At 41.0% G+C, this 23441-nt stretch overlaps 1 protein-coding gene across 1 annotated transcript in view; it reads right to left on the reverse strand.

Moving 5' to 3' along the window:
- CCDC80 (coiled-coil domain containing 80) overlaps nt 1-23441 on the reverse strand; it is a 218158-nt gene that overhangs the window by 96062 nt on the left and 98655 nt on the right. Inside the window, exon 4 of the mRNA XM_073616268.1 lies at nt 4341-4477. Coding sequence (XP_073472369.1) covers nt 4341-4477 — 137 coding nt within the window. The remainder of the gene's footprint in view (nt 1-4340; nt 4478-23441) is intronic.

The raw sequence follows: 23441 nt of genomic DNA on the forward strand, positions 1-23441 counted from the left end.
TCTATCAGAAAATTAAGAACCTGATGCTTTTAAATGTCAATATCTCCTGCATGATAAATAGGTTTGTCATTGGGTTAGGTAAACATCACCTGAAGTTATACATTATGAAACAGTACAGGAATACAGGCTATGACTGGTATTCTTTCCATAAAAGGTGGCTAGCTACTAGCAGCATAGTGTGGTGTCATTTAATGTGGTCAAACATTGTGGGTACATATGGAAAAGTTTGTTCCAACAACTTCCTTATTAAGGACTCTTTCCTTTCTGCTCATTGCTATGCATGTGATGGAATTCATTTTGGTTTAGGGAATCTTCTGAAAGGCAAGGCAAAGACGTCTTGTCTTAAAGTGTATTTCCACTTTTGCAGTCAAATTTAAGAAAACCCCTACTATATGTTTGTTATGTGTTCCTGTTCACACAGCATGCCTAAAAAAAAAAGATATATTTCTAACCTTTTAGATGTTTCTGAGAAGACCTCACGCCAATTGCAAGCATTTCCGGACAATCCCACAATATCTCTCTCCCCATACAGACTGGGGACACTGAGTAATTCTTTATTAATAAGCAATGCGGGAGGTCAGCTTCTGTATCTTTAACCCTTTGTCAGGACAGACAGTGGTTGATTTAATAAAATTGGCGAGTGCAAAATCTGGTGCAGCCGCACATGGTAGCCAATCAGCTTCTAGCTTCAGCTTGGGCAATTAAGCTTTGACAAAATAAACCTGGAAGCTGATTGATCACTGCGCAGAGCTGCATCAGATTTTGCACTCTCCAATTTTAGTGAATCAACCCCACCGTGTCCGAATGTAGCTTGCTGCTGATAATGATGATTTGCAAGCACAGTACAGACAGGGTAAATTATGGTACATGTTGACTCCTCAGCCTCCTTGCATTCCACAGGAAAATTCATTTGGGGTAAAATGTAAGATCAAGTAAAAAGCTAGGCAGCAATTTTTATATGTTTTATTAAAGTTATGCTATGTTAATGTGAACATGTGACAAATATAAAGTAGGCGTTATCCCATTTTGGCTGCAAAAGTGGAAATATACTTTAAGCAATAAACATGCACACATGTATTTATACACAGTTGCATATTCATTTTAAAAACCAATAAAATAATTTAAAAAACTGCTGTTATAAATATTTGAAATCTATGTACAGAATATATTACACTTTAACCTCTGTAGGGAAAATATTAGAGCAGGAGGTTATCTATCTTTGCAGCCATTCTCAAACAGAGTTCTGTGGAACCCTAAGGTGTCCATTTTTGTCCATTTGATTGTGTCTAAATAATTCTGGGGTCAATACCACTTGGCAGAGACAGTTGCATGATACCAATGATCTATTAAAGCCAAGCTCCAGCCCTCCCCTTCAAAAATTAAAAGTCAACAGCTACAAATACTGTAGCTGCTGACTTTTAATATATGGACACTTACCTGTACAGGGATCCCGCAATGTCGGCACCCCAGACGATTTTCCAATTAGCTCTCAGGTGCTTCCGCCTCTAATCGTTGTAAGGGAAACCGGCAGTGAAGCCTTTCGGCTTCACGGCCAGTTCTCTACTGCTAATGCATGAAGCACGCTGTGCTTTCTAATTGGCCCGATGGCGGAGGAAGGAGGCGGGGGGGCCAAACTTCCGGGGGGGGGGGGACTTGCCACATCTCGCTGCAGCCAGGTCTCCCAAAAGTGTGGTGAGGTACCCGTTCCCCCTCCCCTTGAAAGGTGCCAAATGTGGCACCAGAGGGGGGGAAGCAAACAAGCGGAGCTTCCACTTTTGAGTGCAACTCCACTTTTAATCTGTCTATAGGGTTGCATTCTGACTGCAAGTGTTAGCGGTAAAGCGCCGCTAGTTTTAGCAGGGCTTTACCGGCTTTGTGCGTGTTGGAGCTAGGCGCCGCTTCTGAAAGGGACAGTTTAAGAGCGGTGTATACACCGCTCCCACACCACTCCAAAGACGCTGCCTGCAGGACTTCTTTTTCTGTCCTGCTCCGCCACAGTGTGAAAGCACTCGGACTTTCACACCGGGAGGCTTGAGAGGTGCTTTTCAGGTGCTATTTTTAGTGCTGAAATGCCTGAAAAGCGCCTTTATTGTGAAAGGGGTCTAAGGGTTGCAGTCTTTCCACTGACCACCAATGTAAGGGGCATTTTTCTCACTGACAACAATAAATAAGCTTTGTTCTCCATGTCTTGAAAAATGTTTTCAAGGGTACCTCTAAGGTAAAAAGGTTGAAAAAGGCTGGTCTAGAATGTTTTTAGACCCCGAAAGCTGGAGGCTATGATAGAAATTACAGAAGTAGGATAACTCAGGAAGGACCTCAACAGTACAGTGGCAAGTGTTCCTAATCCACTGAAGAGGAATTAGGGGACACAAGAAGATGTAAGAATGTGGACTTTCAATGGTGATATCAAACTTCTAGCCGGAGTCTGTGGACTACATGAATTCCAAAAACTATGATGGGTAATACAGTCTGCAAGAGTGGGTTTATCAGTTTGCCTGGAGTTTCATAACAGTTTTTTCATAATGAGCCTTTTCTGCTTTATCTTTTTTAAGTTGATTGCAAGCAGGCATTTCCAAACTACTGTGTGGAGTTTATTACATGACTTTATTTTTTGTTGTGATATTTATAAAAGTAGTTATTTTCTGCTATACAAAGTTATAACATATTGTTCAATGTGGATTGGGTGACTTGACCTTACAAATAACCAGCCATCTGGCTTTTTACCAAGAATTTCTTCTTACCCACCAATTTAATATTTTTTTATCTTTGCAGTCCAAGGAATGTTAAGCAGTCAATCTTTCGTTACAGGGGTGGTATACCATCTATTACACAGTACATGCTGTAGAAGTTAAACATGGTTCTGTTATTTAGCTGCACTGTAGAATGAGTGAATGAATTAATTATTTAATCAACCAACCAATTCATGTGCAGCTGAAAACAACTTGATATTAAGCATGTGTAAACTGATTTGTTTTATTGCTAGTATACTAATAGCCAAATGCTACCCATAGAATTAAAATAAAATGTGTGCTTTTCCCATGCAGGAAAAAGAAACAAATTTAATCCAATGTCCCCCTTATCACCTGCATATACTCACCTATCCATTACTCTCTCACCAATCTGTCAGAAGTCATGAGCAAAGAAAGACAGCCCTGGGTAAAATTAGACTATGTTTACATCTATGCGGGTGTGGGACTGTGTTTAAATTGCATGTGTTCCGACACCCGCAGCAAAAATGAACTGCTGTTTGGCAGATGCTGGGGGGAGGGGGGTGCCAATCATTTTTAATGGCACCCCCATGCATTGGAAACCATGGCACATTTCACTGTGTGCAGAAAGACATAGCACTGTGTGGTTTCCATGGGGCTGCAGAAAAGAGTCAGTGACCTATTCCCTGCATTTCCCACAGGTATAGCAGCTGCTGTGCCCACAGAAACATGGCAGCAGGCAAACCGCAATAGTGTGAACCTAGCCTTTGAGTCATTATAGTTGAAATTTATACGGGGTGAATGAATTTTCCCATCCCCAAACAACAGCACAGAGCCAATCACCAGGTATTAATGCTATCAAATGGAGGGAGTCATATGCTCCTCTTTACCCAGAAGCACCAGGTATTTTATTTGCTACTGACTACTAATTGGGGTGGTGAGGGGACATGTTAAATATGTGCTGCTGGGGGGGGTGGCATCAAAGCAAACCTATTGTTTCCCCTACATGGGCAAAGCCCAGGTTTGCCTTAAAGCAGTAGGTATTCCAGCCTGGGGAAAAAAAAATTAAAAGTCAGCAGCTACAAATACTGTAGCTGCTGACTTTTAATATATGGACACTTTCCTGCCCAGGGGGCCTGCAATATAAGCACCCCAGCCGATTTTTGGATCGGCTGTCAGGTGCTGCCGCTGCCATTCGTCATAAGGAAAACTGGCAGTGAAGCCTTTCGGCTTCACAGCCAGTCCCCTACTTTGCATGTGCTAAGCTAATTGGCCCAGCGGAGGAGGGGGGCCGACGCTGTCTCCCGGAATTGGGGAACGGTACCTGCCAAATGTTGCACCGGAGGGGGAGAGGAAGCAGATAAGCGGAGGTTACACTTTTGGGTGGAACTCCAATTTAAGTTGACATTGGTTTATTTATTATAACAGTGTTGGTAATTGCTAGCGCTCAGCCACCAATCTAAAACAGTTTCTTTTCAAATGTTAAGCTATTGGTTGTGGATGTTCATGATTGCTGATTGCAATGGTTTACATAACACCATTGTTCTTTGCATTGTTATTCAATATTACTAACGCCAACAATAACACAGGTCATTGTACAACATAAAACTATACATTACAAAGATTGCCTACCTTAACCCTCGTGTCTAAGTCTGTTAGCACCATGAAGAAATCATTATAGGTCATGCCATATTCTTTCCTTAATTCTGTATTGAGTTCATGATCCAGCAAATCATCATCTCCAATTACTTTCATAGGCTTTTCATTGTCTTAAAAAACAAGAATAAAGATAGCACATTGTAACATGAAATGTAAAAAAATACAAATATTGGATATTGGATGGTATATACATTAGATGATGTTGTGCAGTTTCCTTACTTAGAATGAAACTGTGTCCAAACTTTAAACATTAAAGTATCCACATATTAAGAACAACCTTTACAGCAAAACAAGCCCTCACCTCTGTAGCTATAGGCATTTTGGAAAAATTCACCTTCCAAATTTACAACAAAGGCACGGAGATCACATTTTCTTTCCCCTTACTTTTTATGGAAACAGAATCTTGGCAGCCTTCCAGTCCTCTGATGAAAATAAACAGCAGGTGCTTGCAAGTTGTAAGAAATGGAATCAACTTTGGAGTCTTTTGGAGTCTTTTTTGTGATGTTTGCTGTTGTTCCCCCCCCACTTCTGTTGGGTTCGCTTGGCAGTTCAAGCCAAAGTTCTGCTCTCCCCCTCCCTCCCTGCAGTCTTCTGGGACACATCACAGGTCCCAGAAGACTGCCGGACCATTTACAAAGCCCAGCGTGGCTCACGCATGTACAGTGGGCAGCTGACTACCCACAGTTAAGATGCTGGCACCTGGGACCAAAGAAAGGTGGAAAAAACTGCTTGGGTGGGTACAGCACTAAATCCTGGGACAGATAAGGGTCTGTTTATTAAAAATCAGCAGCTACAGTTTTTGTAGCTGTTGACTGTTAATTTTCAAAAATATGACTGGAGCTCTTCCTAGCAATTTCACCTGTGTGTCTATGTATAGAGATGAAAAAGCATACTCAGAATAGTCCTTGAGGGTATGTAAATGATGCCCTGAAATACAGTATATGACAGCACAGAGCAACATCTGATCTCTTCAACTCAGAACACTGTTAAACTGTCTGTATGGGAACAGACATATAACTTTGCTTGAGACCAATTCCTTTTATGATTTTCTTTTTTTAAAGGCAGAAATAATAAACCATTTTTAGTGCCTCTCTTTATTACATGAATACATTCACATGTTAAGGTGATTACATATAAATACATTTGTAGGTTGAGTATAGGCCTATGGTAAAGTTTTTTATGGAGAAATCACCTGTCTGTAATAAAAATAAGTCTATTCAAAAATAAATTACATAAATAGCAGTTGTGTATAAAAATATGCTGTGCTGGTTAATATACCAAAAAAACATTAGCATAAAAAAACAAATTAACATAAATTTAGAAGTGTGCTAAATACAGACATGTGTGTGATTATAATCCAACATCACCGCACACCGCACAGTCCTTCATATAAATGTCATTGAATAAAACTGTGATACAATCCACCAATCGTGATCAAGTCCACAGACAGTCCAATTTGTGAGATCAGATTGTGTAACGTTAGACAACTCCACCAAACCTCTTTTGGGCATGTGCTCGCCTTATGGCTAGACATATTACAAAGGTCTTTTTGTGCCTTTAACCACTTCAGTCCCGGAAGAATTTACCCCCTTCCTGACCAGAGCACTTTTTGCGATTCGGCACTGCGTCGATTTAACTGACAATTGTGCGGCCGTGCGACGTTGTAACCAAACAAAATTGACCTCCTTTTTTTCCCAGAAATAGAGCTTTCTTTTGGTGGTATTTGATTGTTTCTGCGGTTTTTATTTTCTTTTAAACAAAAAAAAGAGCAACAATTTTGAAAAAAATGCATTATGTTTTACTTTTTGCTATAATAAATATCCCTAAAAATATATAAGAAAACGATTTTTTCCTCAGTTTAGGCCAATATGTATTCTTCTACATATTTTTGGTAAAAAAAAATCACAATAAGCGTATATTGATTGGTTTGCGCAAAAGTTATAGCGTCTACAAAATAGGAGATAGATTTATATCATTTTTATTATTTTTTCTTTTTTTTACTAGTAATCGCGGCGATCTGCGATTTTTATTGTGACTGCGACATTATGGTGGACACATCACATGGCAGTGAAGGGGTTAACACTAGGGGCGGTGAAGGGGTTAACTGTGTTCCCTGGGAGGTGATTCTTACTGAAGGGGAGGGACTAACTACAGGAAGTGACAGATCGTGATTCTTAGCTAATAGGAACACACGATCTGTCACTCCTGTCAGAACAGAGCAGGGAAGTGTGTGTCTACACACACTCGTCCCTGTTCTGTCTCTCCAGCTCATGATCGCTCGTGGCCGGGGGTCATTGCAACCGTCGGCCACGAGCATCGGCACCCCCGCTGTGCAGCCTCTGGCGGTGCGCACGCCTGCTATCCGGACCCAGCGAGCCCACGTACAGTTACGTGGTTTCGCGTAGGGGAGCCAACCCAAGTAAAACTGCAGCGGCTGGTCCAGAAGAGGTTAATCAAATCAATTCTAAAAACCCAGCTGGACTCTCCCAGAGCTCAATCAATCCTCCCCAGAACTCTCACTCAGTAAAGTTGGCCATACATTATACAATTTCCTTGTACAATTTTCCTTTAGATTTACCAAAACCATTTAATATAAGGTCAGACCTAAACACTTTCAATTTGTATGCAGTCAGGCAGGTCCTTGCACTACATAATTGAAGGTATATTTAAAGGAATTTGAATAAGAAAATGGTATAATGTATGGCAAGGCTAAATCCAGCACTCCTCTCAGCTCAGGTGATAAAGCATGGATCAGTGTTTAAAAGGATACAAAAACTGACATAGTGCTCACTGAGGTATTTTATATTAACCCCTTCATTCCCAGCGTATTGTGAAATGATGTCCGCAGATGGGATCTCCCATCCTGGGCGAGCATCATATGACGTCTTCCGTATAGTGGGGGCGCGTGCTGCGTCACTGAGGAGGCGATGCACGTGCCCGGAGGCTGCAATGTCTGCCGGGCACCCACGATCGTTCCTGACAGAAAAGGAACGTGGATCTGTGTGTGTAAACACACAAATCTACGCTCTGTCAGGGAAGTAGAGACAGATTGTGTGTTCCTAGTCTATAGGAACACCAATCAGTCTCCGCCAGTCAGTCCCATCCCCCCCACACTTAGAACACACAGTATGGGAACACATTTAACCCCTTAATTGCCCCCTAGTGTTAACCCCTTCCCTGCCAGTGACATTTATACAGTAATCAGTGCCTATTTATAGCACTGATCTCTGTATAAATGTCAGTGGTTTCAAAAATGTGTCAAAAGTGTCCGATCTGTCCACTGCAATGCCACAGTCCCAATAAAAATTGCAGATCGCTGCCAATACTAGTAAAAAAAAATAAAAAAATTATAAAAATGCTATAAATCAATAACCTATTTTATAGGCGCTATAACTTTTGCGCAAACCGATCAATATACGCTTATTGCGATTTTTTTTACCAAAAATATGTAGAAGAATACATATCAGCCTAAACTGAGGAATTTTTTTTTTTATTGAGATATTTTTTATAGCAAAAAGTAAAAAAATATATTGTGGTTTTTTTTTCAAAATTGTTGCTCTTTTTTTGTTTATAGCGCAAAAAATAAAAACCGCAGAGGTGATCAAATACCACCAAAAGAAATCTCTATTTGTGGGGAAAAAAAGGACCTCAGTTTTGTTTGGGTACATCATCGCATGACCGCGCAATTGTCAGTTAAATCGACACAGTGCCGTATCTCAAAAAATGGCCCGGTCAGGAAGGGGGTAAATTCTTCCGGGACTGAAGTGGATTTAAGTGAAGTGAACAGCCTCAGATGTTACACAGAGATGAAACAAATGTCCCTACATAAATTTTAGATGTAAATCTGCTGTCTTCAACTTTCTATACTGTTCAGAATGTGCACATCGTGTTAGAATTTTCTCTTTCTGTTCCACCACTGGGTGTGAATTCTTGGCATACACTGTGTGACAGCTGATTGGAGGAAAGGCACACAACCCCTCTTCCCATAGGCAAAGGAAGGAAATAATGTGCAGAGCTGTGCTGTGAATAGGCCAGCTGTCTACTAATCTATTTCTATGCACCCTCCCCGGCTGGTTTTATCTCGGTTGTCAGAGAGCTTGTCAAAAGTTATGCTGATAATAGAAGAATCGAGCATCAGAAAGACACAAGACTTAGGGCTTTGGAGAGAGAGATAAGTAAACACTACAGGTCTAATTTCATAAATGGGGTTTACATCCACTTTAATAAAAAAAAATGCACTCACATATTAACTGAATAGAACCACCAATATAGCTTTAAAACCATATCAATGATGCTCGTGTAGATGGCTCTAACATCAGTAATATACAGATACTTCTCTATTTTGCAGAGTGCTACCAAGCCATACCCCAGGCCACGTCCTACATGTTGTTCTGACTTCATCAGGGTCACCAGGAAAAACCCTTTCTGGTGCCCCGATGACGTCAGAATGACAAAACCCATAAGGCATGGCTTGGTAGCACTCTGCTCCTCTGGCTTGTCTGCTCCCCCTGCTGGTGGGAGGCAGACAAGGTTATTAGATCCAGCATTAATAGATCAATGAGGGCATAGAAAGCAGCTGCAGAAAAGTGTCCTAACTTGCTTTCTCTCTTTTTACCTGAGCACCCTGCAATGGATGCTGCTGCACTTCACCTTCATTGTACATGTACAGTACCTTCACCATTACAATTTACAACTATATCTGAAGTAGCTAGTAATTTAGCCTTAAAGGGGTTGTAAAGGTATTTTTTTTATTGTTTAAAAATAACAAACATGTTATACTTACCTTCACTGTGCAGCTCATTCTGCACAGAGTGGCCCCGAACCTGCTTTTCTGGGGTCCCTCGGCGGCTGTTTCAGCTCCTCCCCGCAAGAACTATCCACCTTAATGCGAGCTCCCTCGCATGGTGGTTAGTTCTTGTGGGCGCGCTCCCGTGATACAGCCGGTGGCTATAGCCGCTCACTGTATCACTCGGCCCCGCCCCCCGGCGTGCCGCGTCATCGGATGTGATTGACAGCAGCGCGAGCCAATGGCTGCGCTGCTTTCAATCCATCCACTGCAGCCAATCAGCGACCAGGCTGAGCTGCAATAGAGATGACGAGAATGAGCAGCGGAGATTCGAGGTGTCAGGTAAGTAAAACGGGGGGGCTGGGGGCGGCGGTATTGTCAAAAGTTTTTTCACCTTAATGCATATAATGCATTAAGGTGAAAACATTTTTACCTTTACAACCCCTTTAAGCACAAATTAGAATACAAAATTACCTTTACCTTTAAACCTATATTAAATATTTAGGTAAAATATGATCTAAATTGTTAGTTTATATATTGTATGCTTCCTTGAAAAAAAATAAAATAAATTAAGCTAAAATTATAGTAAAGACTAAAACCATACAATGACAGAAGTTCTAGTGTTCCAGGTCTAACTAGTATGAGACTGTACTACAAATAATGTAAATTTCATTTTATTTATTTCAGGTACTTATATAGCGCCGTCAATTTACGCAGCGCTTTACATATACATTGTACATTCACATCAGTCCCTACACCCTCAAGGAGCTTACAATCTAAGGTCCCTAACTCACATTCATAAATACTAGGGCCAATTTAGACAGGATCCAATTAACCTACCAGCATGTCTTTGGAGTGTGGGAGGAAACTGGAGTACCCGGAGGAAACCCACGCAGGCACAGGGAGAACATGCAAACTCCAGGCAGGTAGTGTCTTGGTCAGGATTCGAACCAGTGACTCTTCTTACTGCTAGGTGAGAGTGCTACCCACTACACCACTGTGCCTAACACAGTAAAAGTAGAAAAGGCATAGCCAGAACCACAATCTTTCATCAGAGAGTTCTGTGATCATTGTTTGAGACTTCTAGAAAAAGATGAAGAGTAAAAATGTTAAAAATGCTACCAACGCTGCTAATAATATAAAAGCAGGAGTGTTCCACCTAAACAAACTGTAAATAATTTTGTAAAGCAGCTTAGAAATCGCCTGTTTAGTAAATCCCCCCTTTAGAGTACATGCTTAGGAAAAGTGCAATTTCTCATAAAGTGCTCATATCCATTCTGCCTCCCCGTGACCTAAAGTAACCCACCCTCCCCCGCCCCATGTATACTTACCTGCTGTGGTTTGCCACAATCTTCACATTCCATGTGTATAAATGCTCTCATTACAGTTTCCAAATCAGACTGTTTTCAGCCCCATCTAAATATATAATTTGTTTCTGTTGAACAAAGCGATCATGATCATTTCCACCTTCATAACCCAATACCAAAGTGTCAGACAGCAGATCCCATTCTCTCTTCACAGCATAAACATGCATGCTCAGCCAACCCAAGTGGGCATGTTTATAAAGCTGCCAACAAAGAGGCAATAACAAGCCAACAAGCTAACAAGCTAACAAGATAGGATTGTGCCTGCATATCCAACCGTTCTGCATAACTATTGCTATATCTATCCTTAGCCTAGCATTCATATAAACACATATATGTACAATATATAATCTATAAGTATTGTAAAAGAAGAATACAGGAAGTAGAATGTAGTTTTAGTTCCCCACCTAGTTTAGCGATAAACGGTGTTGTTAGAAAAATTTTGATGTTGGACTTCCAGAAAGTGTCTGCTGTAGTAATGGAAGAGGTGGGTGGGTTTATAATAACATCTCAGTGTTTGGCTTCCCTCTTCCTCTCAGTCCAGCAGTGTGTACCTCCTTCCTCTTCCCTCAGGAACACACACAATGTGTACTGCACCCCCAGAGGTCTGACCTCTGCAGCCTGCACTTCTATTGTGAAAAGAATCGCCATGGAACATTCTGAAAAACACACATATTATTGGCTTATGACAAATCTGGCTGTTCTGTCTCCCATACCCCATAGTATTCAATGGGGTTCTAATGCACATGCATAGGAAGAAGGACCACAACCCAGCATTTAGTGACAGTGCTGCTGATCTCCTCTAACCTCACATACCAGTAATCAGCTCTCAGAACAGGAAGCCTCCGAGTCTCACTAATAACTGATATGTGGCTCAGTTTGGTAGATTGTGTGATATGTAAGGCCACAAATAGGGTATCGGTGACAGTAGACTTTTTGTGCTAGGAACTGATTGCTGGTATCTGGAAAGTTTACTGCAGGTTATACAGCACTGGCACCAAGGCCCAGTTCACAATTGTTCAGGCTGCGTTCTGTGGGTAGGACAGACAATTAATTTCAATAGGCTGTAGGCTGCCCTACCCGCAGAAGCGAAGGGAAAGATGTCCTGGACCCTTTTTGAAAATTGCACCGCAGCATTGCCTGTTGGCATTTTGCCAATGCATAGAGGTGCCATAAAGAATTAATGGCACCCCTGCATGTCATGCAAAACAGCAACATGCCTCTCTCCTGCATGGGTAACGTGCGGAAGTGTGCGCGCTTTCCTGGCACGCAATAGTATGAATTTAGCCTAAATGCCATGTCTGCTCTTGGAGCAGTGTGGATTCCTTGGGTAACCTAATTATGCTCCAATACCTGGTGCATGTGCAGTAGTGGATTGTAGGTAATAACATTGTGTAGCTACTACGCATGTGCGGTAGCAACGGCATTTAAAGGTAGGCCAGTTCCATCCACAACAGCTATACCCAGCTGGAAGAAAAAGGTGAAAAAAGGACTTGGCCTTCTAATTTTTGGCGCTGCCAGCTGAAATTACCATTCTACCTCCTGGTTTCTGCTGTAGCTTACTATACTGTTCAGAAAGTGCACATTGTGTTAGAATTTTCTCTTCCTGTTCCACCACTGGGTGTGAATTCTTGGCATACACCGTGTGACAGCTGATTGGAGGAAAGGCACACAACCCCTCTTCCCATAGGCAAAGGAAGGAAAATGGCATTAAAGGTAGGCCATTCTTCTTTCTTATTCTACCATTCTACCCCCTGGCTTCTGCTGCAACTTACACAGACACTAAAATCCTTGGCCTGGTAGCCCATACAACCAGCTGCCCAACCAACCTTTGCTGCTAGCAGGAAGGAATGCATCTGGAGTTATAGCTGATAGCTACTCAAGGAGACACCACTCACGACCATGCCTGCAACCACCTCCCTGACCACCACTGTGCCAACCACCCCCCACCTTGCCATTGTGCCTGTCCCCTTCTCAGCATGCCATAAACCTCCTTATCACTGCATCTTCATGCCACCCCCCCTTCACAGCCAAGTACCATCTTACTCCCCCAAAACAACACCCCCAAACCACACCTGCACACCAATTCCTACCCAGACTGCGCCTGCCCCCCATTCACAAACGCCCACATCTGTGTTAGTTTCCATGGTACCAATGATCACATCTGCGCTTTCCACCACTGCAGTGATGCCTTCTTCCATATTCAATGAACAGGCGCAATTTTGGTACTTTTTACTTAAGTAGAGAAAGCCAAGTACCCCTCCAAAGTTTGTTAACATTTGCATTATCTAAATAGGACAAAACATTTCTTTTTAATAATTTGCAAAAATCAGGATTTCCATTTAAATGGCTTCTAAATACAAATATACCTGATTCAAGTGACTATTACAGGCTGTTATGTCATTGTCTGTAACTGTAACTGATTTGGGCTTACGCATCGTCTAAATGTCTTTTTAAGCACATAGAATCACTGAAGAACAATGTATGTGTCATCCTTCTCAGCTATTACAGTTCAATTTCCACTTCATACAACAGAGAGTATTTTTATTAATCTTTTACAAAATAGGATCAAGCAATGTGTACAATTATTCGTGCAAATAAATAAAAAAGTTTGGTTATATAAATTTGTTTGCATTATTATTTGTTATGCTATTTATGTTAAACTTTTTTTTCATTAAATTCCGGTGGCTGAGGCATTTGTTGAGTTAACGTCTTTTGAAAAACAGGTAACCATGGAAACATAAAGCACAACTATAACCCAATAGTTTTGCAAGTGGTAATCAAGAAAGCAAACCAGTCCCTGGAGTGCTACATTGGGTTTGCAAGCTCAAATGCAAAGGTTAGCTTTATACAGCAAAACAACATTTCTAATGGAAAGCCATGTTACCATGCAGAAAATGTCTACTGCGGGGGGGCTTTCTTAACCTGAGGGTCTAAAATGCTGGAACGTTGATGGCAATACATGTCCAAAAGTTCAGACTTTGGTTTACAAAGATAAAATTAATCAATGGTTAAATATTATAATTTTTTCTGTACAAGAGCAAGTATTACAGATTTGCAACCCATGGACTGGCGAAGGAAGCCAACAATAAAAGAAGAAGCAATGGCACCACAGCAGGGGATATTAATGGACTTCCAACCTACAAACATAGAAACACACATATATTTCATATTTGCATATGAATGTTTCCTATTTACCAGCAGGTGGTTTTCTAGAAATACTAACTTTTCTGTAGTCATTTACTACTGTACTGTGATGAGCCTGAATTGCCTGTTAAATATGATCTACTCTCTTTTTAATCTATCCAAGACACACACCTAATAAGCAGAGAACAGATCCAACCTTCTTCCTTTCTGCTAGATTATACAAGCTTGTATGAGTTTATATTTGGAGAAAAGCAACCAATGAGTGAGCGAGAAGTGTTGGTTTTTCTCATTATCATCTATCATTAGCCCGGCAAGTGCTGCAGAGAAAACTGCCATGGAAGCAACATGGAAATGGAAATTAATTATTATTATTATTATACAGGATTTATATAGCGCCGACAGTTTACTCAGCACTTTACAACATTAGGGCAGACAGTACAAGTTCAATACAATTCAATACAGGAGGAATCAGAGGGCCCTGCTCGTTAGAGCTTACAATCTAGGAGGGAGGGTCAAGTTATACAAAAGGGTAATAGCTGTGGGGGATGAGCTAATGGAGAAAATAGTGCAGTTGTTAGATGGAGGCAGGATAGGCTTCTCTGAAGAGGAAAGTTTTCAGGGATCGCCTAAAGGTGGATAAATTTGGAGACAGTCTGACGGATTGGGGTAGGGAATTCCAAAGGATGGGCGAGGCCCGGGAGAAGTCCTGGAGGCGGATATGGGAGGAGGTGATGAGGGAGCTAGAGAGCAGGAGGTCTTCGGAGGAACGAAGAGGGCGATTAGGTTGGTATTTTGAGACTAGGTTAGTGATGTAACTGGGGGCAGAGTTGTGGATGGCTTTGTAACTTATTGTTAGTATTTTGAATTTAATTCGTTGGGTGAGTGGTAGCCAATGGAGGGATTGGCAGAGAGGGGTAGCAGACACTGAGCGGTTTGTAAGGTGGATGAGTCTGGCAGCATCATTCATGATGGACTGAAGGGGGGATAGTCTATTTAAGGGTAAGCCATAGAGGAGGGAGTTGCAGTATTCGAGGCGAGAGATAACCAGGCAGTGAATCAGGAACTTTGTGGTTTCATTGGTTAGAAAGGGACGTAGTTTAGCGATGTTGCGGAGGTTGAGGCGGCAAGCTTTGGAAAGTGATTGGATGTGGGGCCGAAAGGAGAGTTCAGAGTCCAGGATAACACCTAGCACCCTGACATGTGGGGATGGGTGGATGGTTTTGACATTGCTCTTCACAGAGAAGTCAGGGGAAGAGGCACGTGGGGAGGAAATATTATAAGCTCGGTTTTGGACAAATTGAGTTTGAGGAAGTGGTTTGACATCCATACAGATATGTCGGTTAGTAAGTTAGTGATGCGTGAGGAGACTGATGGAGTGAGTTGAGGGGTGGAGAGATAGATTTGTGTGTCGTCAGCATAGAAATGATATTGAAAGCCATGAGAGGCTATCAGCTGACCCAGGGAAGAGGTGTAGATTGAGAATAAAAGAGGTCCAAGAACAGAACCTTGGGGGACCCCAACAGAGAAGAGAAGAGGAGTGGAGGAAGTGGAATTGTAAGTGACACTGAAGGTGCGTTGGGATAGGTAGGATGAGAGCCATCTATGTAATGTGCAAAGTGTTGCTTAACATATACTGATGCTACCTGAAATATTGTATGCATATATATATAGATTTTAATTCTGAATTAAACACTAGCTAATTCTACAAGATTTTTCATTCATTTTTTAAGTTTCTCTGACCTAAAATACAATACATCACATGTTTTTTTCGTGATAGAATATTAAGTAAAGAAAAAAGATATAATGATATATGCTCATATTAATCACCCAAGTATACAGTAGCAATACACTTGTAGTTTTGAAGATTACTTAAAGGGTATCGCCATTTTTGCACTCAAATTTGAGAAAACCACACTATATGTTTGTTACATTATCCCATTCACACAGCATAGCAACTTTTTTAAAGGCCAAGTTCGGCAAAAATAATACATGCACATATTTTTGCAGGTTAAAAAATGTACTTTTTTTTTTCTGGAGCCTGCAGATCATTGCACCTGTGATTTGCGGTTGCAATGTCAGGCTCCTGCAGAATCCATAGCTTTCTGCCCGTAGCTCCCTTACTGCAGACAGTAAGGCTGGGTTCACACTGGTGTGGATTGGATGCAGGTTTCCCTGCATCCAATTCGCACAGCAGGAGATTGTGACCGACACAGGAACGCTGTGCGTCTTTTGGTCCATCTCAGGGCTGAAATCAGACCTAAAACAGTGAATGAGGATACACCGGACTCCTGCTGTGAGCCGCTGCGTGCTCATATGTGAACTGAACCTTACTGGAGAGTAGGAAGATCAATGAACTATGAGAGTGCTCACCAGCACCAGCACTCTCTCCGTTTATTGAGGACTTTAAGCCATCTCCTTCACTATGGATATATGATGTAGCCGCGTGGGTGGAGACCCGCATGACTTTCACTTTCAATGATGATGGTAAACTGGACAGATAGAGATAATGAATCTCTCTAACAGGGGCAGTAAAAAAAATTGACAGGTGTTCTTATCCCTTTCCACTCCCAAAAAAAAAAGTTCTGTCTTTAGTTACACTTTAACCACTTGCCGACCAGCTCACGCAGATATACTGCGGCAGGTCGGCTCTCCTGCGCGAACCTACGTACCTGTACATCGGTCCGTGCAAGGAGGATAGCGGGCACGCACGCGCCACAGGAGCGTGCCCGCGGGTCCCGCGGACGCAATGTCCGCCGGCGACCCGCTATCGCTGTGTCCAGAGCCAGAACGGGGAACTGCCTATGTAAACAAGGATTCCCTGTTCTGCCTAATGACATGTCAGAGGTCTTCTGTTCCCAGTGATCGGGAGCAGTGATCTGTCATATCCCAGTGAGCCCATCCCCCCTACAGTTAGAACACACTCAGGGAACACACTTAACCCCTTGATCGCCCCCTAGTTTTAACCCCTTCCCTGCCAGTGTAATTTTTACATTGATCAGTGCATTTTTATAGCACTGATCAATGTAATAATGTCACTGGTCCCCAAAAGGTGTAATTTGCGATCTGATTTGTTCCCCGCAATGCCGCGGTCCCGCTAAAAAACGCAGATCGCCGCCATTACCAGTAAAAACAATGAAAAAAATAAAAGTCCCTAACTCTATCCCATAGTTTGTAGACAAGTTAAGTTTGCAATTTTTTTTTTACCAAAAATAAGTAGAAGAATATATATCAGCCTAAACTGATGAATACATTATTTATTTTTTTATTTTTGGGGGGGATATGTATTATAGCACAAAGCTTTTTTTTTTTATTATTATTTGTTGGTATTTTTTTTGTTTATAGTGCAAAAAATAAAAAACGCAGAGGTGACCAAATATCATCAAAAGAAATCTCTATTTGTGGGCAAAAAAGGGCATCAATCTTGTTTGGGTACAGTGTTGCATTACCACGCAATTGTCAGTTAAAGCGACGCAGTCCTGTATCACAAAAAAAGGCCTGGTCATTAAGGGGGCAAAAGTGGTTTTTAAGCAGGCTCAAAGTATGAAGTGGGGGGTTAAGTGTAGGCACCCCTAGTTGCTACTCATGGCTGTACTATGCAGCAGGGGCCCTACAGTAAACGAAGGTACCCAAAACAAAATGAAGGATCTGTTCCACTCCAGATGATTACAGCAGACTCCAAGAGCTGTAATTCCTGTGTACGATGGTGAGTCCTAGATCATGTTCTGGCATGGTGCAAATGTCCACAGCATGACTGAAACAAGGAGGTGTTGCTTTGGTGCTCACCTATTTGCTGTAAAGTGTACCATTTATTCCTCCTTAGGCTTCACCTGTGTGGCATCCCACTAACTTCATAGGTGATTGTTCTACACACAGACCTGAACCGATCCTCCTCCTAATTTATATACATAGGCGTGCGCAGGGGGTGTGCCAGTTGTGCCTAGGCACACCCTAATCACTCTGTGAATGAACAGGAAGCTGCTCAACACAGAGCGCTTCCCATTCATTCACTGTCCCGTGCAGCTGAGGCTGCAGAGGAAGACGTGTGTGTGAGCTTTGGGGTGCATACCCTAATGCAATAGGCTGTGCACACCTATGTTTATATAGGAAAAGGGCTGGACTCTTTAGCAGCACATGCAGTGAGAGGACGTGACTACACCTTAAAGGAAGGCCCCCCTTATATATGGGTCAAATAAAATGCTTGAATTTTATTTGATAGAATATATTTTTTATTTAGTTAAATCTGTTTACCACTTGACCTGCAGAAGATTTAACCCAATTCATGACCAGTCTATTTTTTGTGATACAGCACTATGTTACTTTAACTGATAATTGCACAGTTGTGCAACACTGTACCCAAATAAAATTTTTTTTTTTTTACCCATAAATAGCACTTTTTTTTGGTGGTATTTGATCACCGTTGTATTTTTTATTTTTTTGCCCTCTAAAAAAAAAAAAAGACTGACAATCAAAAACAACAATATTTTTAACTTTCTACTGTAAAACATATCCAATAAAAAATGTAAAAAAATCAAATTTCTTGATAAATTTGTGCCAATATGTATTCTGCTTCATGTTTTTTTTTTTTTAAATCCCAATAAGCGTATATTGATTGGTTTGTGCAAAAGTTATAACATCTACAAACTATGGGATATACTGTATACTGGAATTTTTATTTTATTATTTACTTTTTACCAGTAACTGACACTTTTCATGACGATCGGCGGTGCCATTGGCTGGAACCCGCTGATCGACATCTGCTGTGTTTAATCACGGCACGGCTGGGTAGCTGGTGTCGCGCGCACACGCCCCCTACCTGGAAGTGTCAGATCACGTACCTAGTACACGATCTGGCCCAGCCGAGCTGCCTTGCTGCCGTAAATCTATGTTTTGCGGTCAGCAAGCAGTTAATATAACATATTAAAAAAAAAATAACAATTTTAAATGCTGAAAACACAGACGTTGTTCTAAAAAAATAATCAATGCATCAATAGAACAAAGAATATCCTAGTAAATAAATGACATTTCTCTGAAAATGAAACAGCTCTACACAAGGCTGTGTTTAAAACACCACAAATTACCAGTTTACCGATTATCAGATGTTCTCTGCATTTTAAACACAACACTTTCAGTGTTCATTGGTCAACCTACAAAACACACATTCATGCCTATTTAAAGAATGTGAAAAGATCAGGGAAATGGCTCAGGAACTCGTATAGTTATACCAAGCAGCAGTTTAAAATGCAGCACCATAGAACGTTCTTAAGATAACCTGTCATTATAGATTTTGTCTAAATGATACTTTCATCAATTGAATTCATGACTTGACACCTCATGAAGCTTTGAAGTTAAAATAGTTACACCAAAATACACATGAGTATTACTTTAGCCCTGAGCCTACAGTAAATTGTGTTTAACCACTTAAGAGGTATAAATGTAGAAAAAAAATGTGCATAAATCTAGTAGGCTGCCAACATTCCACTAGACATATAGTGTAAATACAGATAAAAAAAAATAATGTGGTGCCCCAAATAGTGACAAAAATATAAAAAACGTGAAAATGAGTGAATATGCTGAACCGACAATATGTTATTTGTGATTATAACAATATATGTTGGATAATAACAAGGTAAGCTCAAGGTGAATGTTCCAACGATAAATGAATCAAAAGTTTCCAAAAGTTCTTGGATAAACAAAAATGGTGCAACTCAAACATAAATCCTGTGTAGGGAAGAGTCTCTCACACTTCTCCCGGTGATATCAAACTGAATCTTGTGTATAAACAAAGGATGGTGGCACGCTTACCAGACTTGGTGGACTCAATCAGTGGTGGCAGCAGATGCTGCTCCTCTGCAGAGCTAGGGTGGCTTGACATTTGCGACATCGCTGTTGTCACTTGAATTGGCAGGTGTTATGCCCCGTACACACGGTCAGATTTTCCGACGGAAAATGTTCGATGGGTGCTCTTTGTCGGAAATTACCACCGTGTGTAGGCTCCATCGGACATTTTCTATTGAAATTTCCATCACACAAAATTTGACAGCTGGTTCTCAAATTTTCCGACAACAAAATCTGTTGATGGAAATTCCAGTTGTGTGCACACAATGCTGACGCACAAAGTTCTATGCATGCTCGGAATCAAGCAGAAGAGCAGCACTGGCTATTGAACTTCATTTTGCTCGGCTTGTCGTACGTGTTTTACGTCACCGCGTTCTTGACGTTTGGAATTTGTGTGACCGTGTGTATGCAAGACAAGTTTGAGCCAACATCCGTCGGAAAAAAAAAAAAAACATGGATTTTGTTGTCGGAATGTGCGATCGTGTGTACGCGGCATTAGTGTCACACTATGTGCGGTTTTTATTTTATACCCATTTTTATGGATAACCAATTTCACTTTTGATGTGGATCACTGCACCCCATGGAGATCATTTTCTGATGTTGGATCCTCTCTGTCGATACCGGAAGTTGGCTCTGTTGCAGATCATCGACTCCGCATGCTGAATCCTGTTGAGGTTTCTCCTCATGAATGCCTATCTGACTCCTATGCTGTACAGTATACGAGTCCACCAAGTCTGGTAAGCGTGCCACCTTATCCTTTGTTTATACACAAGGGGAAAATAATCACCTCCCTTCGGAGACTGGGCCGCAGGGCAGTATTCCAACATGATAATGACCCCAAACACACCTCCAAGATGACCACTGCTTTTCTAAAGAAGCTGAGGGTAAAGGCGATGGACAGGCCAAGCATGTCTCCAGACCTAAACCCTATTGAGCATCTGTGGGGCATCCTCAAACGGAAGGTGGAGGAGCGCAAGGTCTCTAACATCCACCAGCTCCATGATGTCATCATGGAGGTGTGGAAGAGGACTCTAGTGGCAACCTGTGAAGCTCTGGTTAAGGTAGTGCTGGAAAATAATTGTGACTACACAAAATATTGACACTTTGGGCCCAATTTGGACATTTTCACTTAGGGGTGTACTCACTTTTGTTGCCAGCGGTTTAGACATTAATGGCTTTGTGTTGAGTTATTTTGAGGGGACAGCAAATTTACACTGCTATACAAGCTGTACATGCACTACTTTACATTGTAGCAAAGTGTCATTTCTTCAGTGTTGTCACATGAAAAGATATAGTAAAATATTTATAAAAATGTGAGGGGTGTACTCACTTTTGTGAGATACTGTATATATATAGATACATAAATACACTGTTCTTCTAAGACATACATTCTTCCTGTTATTGCCTTGGTTGTATGTAATGCCATTACTTTATCATATATAAAGTTGCACTAATCACCTGCTGGTATGTCTGCATATCTTTACAAAAAAATATATGCTGGGTGTATTAGTACTACTGCTGTCCGTTATTTTGGGTGAGTTACTAGTTATTGTCCTAGAAAGGGATCATCACATATGCTGGAGCCCTGTTCTTGGTGGAGGCACTGCCAATTATATAGTCATAGTCCACTCTTCTTTTAGCGAAGGCTCTGGCTCATTTGGATACCTGCAGGGTAGCACCATAGCCTGTGTGGAGAGGGCAACTTCATATGACCGCCCATAACAGGGCTACAGAGGCTTTGAGAGGCAGGAAAATAAAACCCACTACCTGTGCATCCAGGAACTCTTATGCCCTGTACACACGGTCAGATTTTCAGACGGAAAATTGCTATAAAATTTTCCAACAACAAAATCCGCTGTCGGAAATTCCGATCATGCGTACACAAATCCGACGCACAAAGTGCCATGCATGCTCAGAATAAAATAAGACAAAAGCTATTGGCTACTGCCCCGTTTATAGTCCCGACGTACGTGTTTTATGTCACAGCGTTGAGAACGATCGGATTTTCCGACAACTTTGTGTGACCGTGTGTATGCAAGACAAGTTTGAGCCAACATCCGTCGGAAAAAATCCATGGATTTTGTTGTCGGAATGTCCGATCAATGTCCGACCGTGTGTACAGGGCATTAAGCTGCTAGAAGCTGCTAAACGCATCTAAACGCTAGTGCTTAAGCATTAATTCATTTCAATAGCCAGAATAAATTATTTATTCTGGCCAATAAATGAATTAACACCCAAGAGCTTGATGCCTGTAAAAGCTTCTAAAGGCTTGTAAAAGCTTTAGACACTTTTACAAGCATCAGGCATTTATTTTGCAGGCTTCTAGGAGAGTTGTGCATGAGGCCAAAACTTATACATGAAGAATTTCATTCTTTTGATTTTTAATTGGCTAAAAACATTGACTGATTGACTTAAAACCAAAATTATAGTGTAGTACAATCTATATAAAATTCAAACAAATAATGTCTATAACACATATAAAGTTCCTTTAGAAGTACAGTATCTTGAATCACCTCCAAATTTTACCTTTAAAGTGGTGTTCTGGCCGAAATTATACTTTTTAAATAAAAATACCCCTATAATACACAAGCTTAATGTATTCTAGTAAAGTTAGTCTGTAAACTAAGGTCTGTTTTGTTCGTTTATAGCAGTAGTTTGTTATTTTATAAACTTACAGCAGGCCGTGGCCAATTTAAGTGTGGGCATCTGAAGCCAGATTGTATTTCTTCCTGGATCTCATCCTTGCAGATCTCCCACATGCTCAGTGCAGCACAAGCCCTTCCCAGAAGGCATTGCAAACAGGAAATGATGCGATGGACCACGGCCACGGAGGAGGAAGTGAAAAATGAATACAGCAGATATACAGTAGGTGCTGAGAAATAATGTTTAAAATATCCAATTCGTTTACAGTGCACAGTTTAGTGAGGGATGCTGAAGAGTTGTAAAAGTGGGTGGAACTCCACTTTAACTGAAAAATTAGGTCAAAATGTGCTCATTCCCTCAAAGGGAATCAGCCGATCCTACTGAGGAAGTCCTGTCTATGGATGTAACATGTTTAGGGGCGGATTCATGCCACTGATGTCAACCCATAGCCATTTTGAAGGGTGAACACTGCAATGTGGAGTTTGGCATGAATAATTCATTGTAACAGCGCTATTGAAAGCATTTTATCTGCTCTTGTCTTGTGTTTTTAACCCTTTCTTAGCACCATTAAACATAGTATACCAGGAACACCATTGGTCCACCTTTTTATCTTTGCATGTTTTATATGTTTGAGTAGTGCTTCTAGTGAAGGAGAGTTGGAAGTGTGGCCCTAACCTCTGCGTTACCCCTTTGAGGGAATGAGCACATTTTGACCTCATTTTTTATTTAGAGGTCAAATTTGGAGGTGAGCTGCTATATGTTACAAGTGGTGGAGGGACACAAGACACTATATGTACTGTGAATTTGGAGGATGTTATGCACTTTATACACAGTGATGATTGAAGATACTTCTAATGGACTATATATGTGTTATGGACATTAGTTTGAATGTTATATAGGTTGTATCACACTAAAATTTGGGTCTTATGTCACATTCGGAAGTGTTGTGAAATCACTTAATCATTGTTTCCACTTTTTTTATTGATTGACTTGAACTGTTAGAAAAGAACATTTTGATTAGGTGGATGCATGTATTAGATAACGAAGCAAAGGAATGTTAAAGTATTTTTTTTTTTTTTTTTTTTATAGAAATCAGTTAAAGCATGGCATTGGTTGCTTTATTAAACACTTCATATATTTGATTTAGTTCTCACCCAAATGTCTATATGCATATTTTCTTGGAGATTTCTTCAATTATTCCATGTATATGACATCTATGACACCTAGGTGCATTTGTTTGTCCTTGACAGTAAGATAATAATCCTAAGAACACACATCTCTTCTTCTCTAGTAGCATGG

This window comes from Aquarana catesbeiana, linkage group LG02 (assembly GCF_042186555.1).
Source record: "Aquarana catesbeiana isolate 2022-GZ linkage group LG02, ASM4218655v1, whole genome shotgun sequence".
NCBI lineage: Eukaryota > Metazoa > Chordata > Amphibia > Anura > Ranidae > Aquarana > Aquarana catesbeiana.